Genomic DNA, 7,759 nt, shown 5'->3' with positions numbered 1-7,759 from the left:
GGCCGTGGGCAGTTGGCCGGCCCCATCCCCTGGTCAAACTCCTGGTCGAGGGGACAATTTGCATATTAGCCTTTTATTATAAAAGATAATAAAATGTGTTCAGCATTTACCATGTGCCACTTTGCATATTAGCCTTTTATTATATAGGATAATAAAATGTGTTCAGCATTTACCATGTGCCATGCACCGTGCTAAATGCTTTCTATAAATTATCTCATTCTCAGAAAAATAATTTTGTTGTATGTACTTTCAATATCCTCATTATTAGATGAAACCAAATCTAAGAACTCAAGTAACTTGTAATTTAAAGGGATATTAGAAATTTGTAGAAATATTCTTTCAGAAGTGTGTGATTGATCATGACAAATACCGCAAAATCATATTAACTACCACAAAATTCACTATATGCAATGCAATATATATTGTGAAATAACTAACTCCACTTATCAATTTATAAAATTATAGCTTTTGTCTAGGCCTACTTGATATTAACTATACCAATAACTATATAGTAACATGGCTTTTTTTTCTTTACTTTTAAACTGAGGCATTAATACATAATGAATGTGCTAAAATGCTCTCCAAATTTGTGGAAAAATAGGAGAGCTGGTTTGAAATATTTCTCTCACAGATAAACTGTTCAGAATTAATCACATGACTTTGAGAATTATAAAATGTCTTGTATATTGAAGTTATATGCAATATACAAGCACATTTACGATACTATTATGTACACAGTGTGCAACATAACTCATTGAATGGAGCAGGTGAAATGATATAAAGACAGAAACAAATACCCTTTTCCGCGTCTTCTCCTTTAGGAAAGGCCGGATTACAGTATACAGGGCATGGATATACCACGGCTGGTTGACAAAATGAATTCCTCCGAATCGGGCTGGGAAACTGTCCTAGAGGAACATGAGGGAAAGAAAATCCAACATGCTTTAATATCTGGCGAAGGTTTGGGGAAGGTCATATGATAGATAAATTTTTTACTCCACACACTTAAATGAGATTATCTGTAGTTACGAGAAGAAGGGAAGATATTTGTCGCATTAAACACTAACTTCCATACAAAAACAGAAACAATTTGTAATAAAGCAAATTCTTTGCAAGAATAGATTATTGATAAGAACTTCAGCATGTTTAAGAATGTCATATATTAAGCCTGCAAACTGCCAACAGCCATTATAGGTCAAGAAACATAAATAAAAGACATTAGAAATTTGTCAAATAATGAACCTATGATAGATAAGTGTTTTGATTAAATTATTATATTTATATTAAAGTGTATTTAAATTAAAATGGTTTATTAAATTTCACTGCAGTCATCTATAATGTGAACACTGTCAGATATCAAAACTCATTTTATTCTCTTTCTCTTATCAACTTTATAATAAACATTCTCCTTTCCTTATTTCAACTCTTAATAAAAGGAAATGCACTTAAGCAAAATAAACACCTAGAATTGTAGTGTAAGGAATTTGGAGATGGATTCTGCCAGATTAAATAAAAGTCAAAACCCTCTGAGCTTGCCTCACCGTTGGAAATGGGGCTCTCATAAGGCCAGCCTCTGCTTTGGCAAGAACTCACCCGGGTAAGGTTTGCATCTGAAGTCCCAAAGCCATTCCACAACAGGAAGGGATAAGTGAATTAACTGCAATATTTGACAGTGCTATGGATTCCACATAAACAGACCTGATTCTTGCTACTAGTTCAGAACGCCACACTGAATTGACTATTGATGTCTATTTTAAAAAAAACTATACCACTACAAATGTCTCTCAACTGACATCATCATAATTGGCATTCTTCTGGATTCTCCTTATAGCATTAACAGAAACAAAAGTAAAGAAACTGAAACAATTGTACATGTATTTTGTAAAATTAAATGCTCCTTGAACAAGATTCAAAAGATTAAAAAACATGCATAATATAACCCCATTAATATATGTTGTTTGAGGGGACACTTATGAGCATTAGTAATTAATTAGTGTTTGCATACTGATTTTTCAGAGCCCATGAGCATTTTTGCAAACTAATCTGTCTCTGAGAATAACACACTATAAAAAACCCACATTACTTCAAACAATAAATAAATTAGAATAGCTAAAGGTAAAATGTGATTCCTTTTATGTCAATGTCACTACTTCTTTCATAAATATGTAGTTTCATTCATCAAAAGGTTATTATAATGGAAATAAATGAATCAGGAAGAAATGCAGTCAAGTATGTTTCAAACTTATGACATTTTTATATATGAAAAGAAGATAACTAATGTATATAAAATAAAAAGAATGCCAAGATAAACACCCATGTGCCCTCCACTCAGCAAATCATTGGTAATCTTGAAGTTCACTGTGTTCATAGTCTTTCACCCTCCCCCACATTTTTAAATTTCACATTATATTTCAAATATAAGAATTTCCCTGGCTTACATTTTATAAATATTATAAAAACATAAATATTATATTTATTCTATATTTTATGTATTTTAATATTTTTCATATATATATATGTACTCCTAAAACGTACTAAGTACTTAGACTTCATAAAATCATCATCATAGTGGGTATATTCTTCTGTTGTCATATCACATTGTTTTTGAGGTTCATTGTATTAATGTTTATACATGTTGTGCATAGCTAAAGTTCATTGTCACTGTTGTATAGCATACCATTATATGATACAACACAGTTCACTTATTTTTCTTCTCTCCATGAAAAGAAAATTCTTTTCCAAATGTCTGCCATTACCAGAAATGCTGCCCTGCAGATTCCCTTCAGAATGTCCACCCCACTGCAATCCCTAAAGCAGTATGCTTCTAACACATACTCCTGAACGGGCATCTGATCTCTAGAACAGAACTGAATGAACACCAGCTCTCAAGTTATTAAGCCAAAAGTCTTACTTCAGTGGCTTTTAAACTTTGAGAATCATGTCCAGGTCATTTTTCTTCTATCCTGAAAAGATGAATATGCACACATATACACATAACTCACACAAGATGTCATGGGGTCTCCTGACTACATCTTTAGATACAGGACAACATGATCAGATCATATTTGAGATAGGGTGAAAGAGAAGGAAAACACTGATTTGAAAACAACTACATCTTGGTTAAAATTCTGACTTAATGCCACCTCTCAGGCATCAGAGGCCAAAACAAGGACATAATCCTTATTTCCTTCCCCTCACTGTGATACTTCTCATTTCCTTTCTCTCTCTTCTCCTGTGGTATTGCCACATACTTATACCTTTTATAGTTGTCCCACAGTCCTTGAATACTTTCTTCTGAGTTATTTTTTGTTTTTGTTTTTTGTTTTGTTTTGCTTTTTCAGCTTTTATTATCTTTGCTTTTCAGTGGGGGGTGGGGAGGTGGGGGGAGGGGTTCCATTGATATACGCTCAAGCTTAGAGAGTCTTTCCTCAGCCATGTCTAGTCGATTAATAAGGCCATCAAAGGCATTCCTCATTTCTGTTACAGTGTTTGTGGTCTCTGGCATTTCTTTTTAGGATTTTCATCTTTGCTTACATTGTCCATCTGTTCTTGCATGCTGTCTTCTTTATCCAGCAGAGCCCTTGGCATAGTCATCAAGGTTGTTTTTAATTCCTGGCCTGAGAGTTCCAACATCCCTGCCATGTCTGGTTCTGACATTTTCACTGTCTCTTCCAATTGTGTTATTTTGTCTGTTTTTTAGTATGCCTTACAATTTTTTCCTCATTAGCTGGGCATGATGTACCCGGCCTAAAGGAACTGTTGTAAAGAGGCCTTTAGTAAGGTGGCGATCAGGTGTGGGAAGAAGGGAAAGCATTTGATAGTCTAAGATGGGTCTTACTCTGTTAGCGAACCTGTGCCTCTAGACTTTGAACACACAAGTGTTTCAGATTTTTTCTCTCCCCTTAGGTGGAGCAGGTAGCCTGGAGTGAGTATTTCCCTACCCCCAGGTCAGTAAAGCTCTCAAATACCCCAGCAGGTTGGGCTCTGTTAACCAGCTTCTCCTGAGGGCAAACGCTAAGAACAGAGTGCTCTAGCAGATTTCAAAATGTTTCCTTTGACTCTTTCCCTGACAGAAATGCGGCAAGATTTTTTTCTTCCGCTATTTACTGTCAGAACATTGTTGGCTCCTGGAGGTGCAGAGGACTTCCCCCACCCCCACCCCACCCCTCGATGACTAAGCACCACCCGGAGCTTTTATCTGTCAGCCTCGTTCACAGTGACCCTCCAGCATTGTCAACTACAGTGCAGGCTGTCCTACCCCAGCGCTGGCTCCCACGGATTCCCCTCCTGTATTAGCTTCTCTCTTCAATCTTGATGGTAGTGCTTTGCCCTGCATGCTTACCTCTCTTATGGATCTAGAAAGAGTGGTTGATTGTTCAGTTTGTTCAGTTTTTCACTCATTAGCCACTAGGACAGAGTGGCAGCTTCCAAGCTTCTTACAAGTGGAACTAGAAACCTGAGTCTCATCCCCTCATTTTGATCACATCCAAACTCCTGCAATATTTATGCCCCCACCTCCTAGTGGCGACATATTTTCATATCTACTCTCCATGGTGCCAATGTGACCACAGAAAAACTGCTCTCTTGGTTTGGAGGTTGCAACCCTGCAGATGTGACCCAGAGGTCAAGACCCTGCAGCCTCCACCCTATTACTGCTGCTGTCCTAGAGGCCTCTCACCCTCCAGAGTGGCACCGAGACAGTGGAAGATGGATGCAGACACTGGTGCAAACCCCTCCGGAGCTTGCAGCAGGAAGGTGACTGCCGGTGCCCTTTGTCCTTTAAATCTTACTCAAAGGCATCTCATTGACATAACCCTCCTCTTCAGAATCCCAGCTGTAAGATTTGTTTAGTCTTTCATCTTCTGCCCTATTGGGTCATGCATGAGGTGGGTGGAAATGAAGACCAAGGAGTCAAAGTCTAATAGTGGAGGCTGACAAATAAAGAGATGATTTCAGGGTAATATGGCAACGACAGTGATGGACTTAGGCACTGTGCTGGGGATGGCAGGCTTTTATGGGAGAGCAGTGGGTTAAAGAGCAGAGAACAGAACAAAAAGAGCTTCCTGGAGAGGATTTTGCCTGAATAGGTCTTAAGGAATTAGCAAGAGTAGATCAGACAAAGAAAGGAGGGAAGGCCATGGCAGGCCTATGGGAGAGAACAAAGCCAACGAACTATAAGACAGCACGTGAACATGAGTAGAAGTGAAAGGATGGAGGGAGGTGAGACGGTGCTAAGCAGGGGAATGGAGGTCGTCAGAGTCCTCTCCTAACTTTCATTTCTGCCACTCTTACAATAAGGTTTTAAGCACTAACTCTCTGGTAAATCCATTTTTTCTTGAACCAACCATCTTGTGCACCAGATTGTGCCTGACTTGTCTTTACATTCACAGCATTTCAAAAATGTGTGTGTGTGTGTGTGTGTGTGTGTGTGTACCATGATGAAACTAGATGAGTTTTTATTGAATGGAGTGGATTCTGATATTTACTTTTTAAGTAAACTAGTTTTCTGCAAGACAATTTCCTTATCTGAAAAGTGGGAACAACATTTAATAGAACTGCTTGTGGTTAACTATAGGGGCTATCATTGAACACACCTCCTAGATACTAGGCTACCATATGAACTATCAACCCCCACTTTACACACCTGGAAATGACCATAGAGGTAAACGTATAATGTGGAGGAATATATTTATATGTATCATATATACATAAGTAAATTATTCATATATATTTCTGACAGAAATATGTTTGCTTCAAATGTGCAGCTATTCAAGAAAAAAATTTTGAGGATCTTAGTTATTTACACATTATTCAAATGCTTAATTGATTTTGATGAAACATAAAAATTGTGTGGTAAGATAATTGAGATATTGAGAACAAATCAATATAATTTCTGGTGTAATCAGGGCACAGTTTGCAGTCAGAAATGTGAGCAAAGTCGACCTTTCTCTGAGAAGTAAACCCACAACTTTGTCTTATGTCACAAGGTTGTCTATAGTTCCTAAACCTATCAATTGTGTTGAGAAGTGTCCTCAGTATGGATATCAGCAATAATTGTGTATAACTAACCCATTCAGATTTAAATCTATTAGGCTTTTTTATGTGTTTGTTTTGCTTTTCTCCCTTTTTTGTACTTGTCTTTTGAAGCACCTATTTTCAACTATTATATGCACTACAGAAAAGTGCATATCTATAATAATAAAAGTGTAATAAGCTAATTAGACCAGACAGCCAAATGACCTTCCAGACGTCCTTCCAGATGTCCTTCCAGACGTCCTTCTGGACAACCTTCCAGATGAAGCCGGGGCTGTGAAGGCTGAGGCAAGCTGCCGCGGCTGCGAGGGCTGATCCCTGTGCATGAATTTCGTGCATTGGGCCTCTGGTAGTAATAAATTTGGAATTGTAGAAATTATACCTTTAATTCCATAATTCTATCCCTAAAGTTATACTAATGTCAAAATATTGCACCATTCTTTTATGATGCTTTTAGTATAAATATAAAATATGCTTATTATACAAATCATTGAGTAAGTTATAAAAACTCACTCATAACCTTACCAGCAGAGAAAAAAAATACTACTCTAAGCATCTTGGAGTGTGCTTCCTTTTTTTAAAATTAAATTTTATGTACATGACATGAAAATCTAACAGTCTGGAATTACGATAATGTTTTCTATAATGGCTCATAGCTATACAACATAGTATTACTCACTCTAAAAGTGTGTGTATGTATAGAAAGTATAAGGTGATTACTATAACAGTTGGTACTACTGGTTCCTTAAATAGCATCAATATTAGTTTCTTTCACATATAAACTTACTAAGATTGGTCTGCTTTGGCATACTAGCCATGCAATGTTTTTCTAAATATGTCTTTTGACGGTATCCTTTCTAGATGGTATAATATTATTTGTATGCCTCATATCCATGTTTATAATGTATTAACTATCTTTATATACCTCCTACTCATCTTCTAAAAGGCTAAGATTCCTAAGGAAGTCATGTTTATCCTGGTTCCAACGCCCTGCTCCCATTCCCTACCACTAACATCCTGTGCAGTGTCTAGTATTGAAAAGAATAAAATTATCATTGTGACCCCATATATTTAGTTTCATCAACAGTGGGCAGGCAGATCCAGGAAAGTCATTCAATCGCTTTCATGAGGGAAACAAAGATTTTACCAACACATTCTAACTAGTGTCTTCTGCCAAATTGAGAGGAAACAGCCAGAAAACTGTTTAATCACCAGCTAATTGGGATGTCTTTTCTGTCCCTGTCTCATAACTGGTAATGAACCATATGTAAATAAATGCAAATAACAGATTGAAAACAAAGGGTCTTATTCCTGCTGCAGAGATTTAAATTGGGATTCTACACATGCAGGGAGATGCTTGGCCTCCATCCTCCTAACTTCTAACTGCCCATTAAAATGACATGCTGTCCAGGTAGGCCTACAATAAAGAAACTTGGTTTGATGCAAAGAATTGTATAGAAGTAAAATTTCATCAAATAAGTAATTGCTCTTTCTTGGCCAGGGCTCAGTTAGTTAAAGCATTGTTCCATACATTAACAGGTTGCAGGTCTGATTCCTGGTTAGGGCACATACCTAGGTTGTGGGTTCCATCCTGGTCAGGGCTCATATGGGAGACAACCAATCAATGTTTCTCTTCTCTCTCTCTCTCTCTCTCTCTCTCTCTCTCTCTCTCTCCCCTCCCCCTCCTCTCTCACTAAAAAATCAATAAAAACATATACTCCAGTGA

General features: G+C 37.3%; 1 protein-coding gene across 4 annotated transcripts in view; it reads right to left on the bottom strand.

Annotated features, from left to right (window-relative positions):
* Nucleotides 1-7,759, bottom strand: part of CLVS2 (clavesin 2) — a 59,212-nt gene that overhangs the window by 12,709 nt on the left and 38,744 nt on the right. For all 4 annotated transcript variants that reach the window (XM_014533763.1, XM_005858948.2, XM_005858949.2 and 1 more), the window contains exon 4: nt 798-908. In XM_014533763.1, coding sequence (XP_014389249.1) covers nt 798-908 — 111 coding nt within the window. The remainder of the gene's footprint in view (nt 1-797; nt 909-7,759) is intronic.

The sequence above is a fragment of the Myotis brandtii genome, unplaced genomic scaffold, assembly GCF_000412655.1.
Source record: "Myotis brandtii unplaced genomic scaffold, ASM41265v1 scaffold123, whole genome shotgun sequence".
Classification (NCBI taxonomy): Eukaryota; Metazoa; Chordata; class Mammalia; order Chiroptera; family Vespertilionidae; genus Myotis; species Myotis brandtii.
The sequence above is the reverse complement of the archived record's forward strand: the minus strand, read 5'-3'. Positions and strand labels throughout refer to the sequence as shown.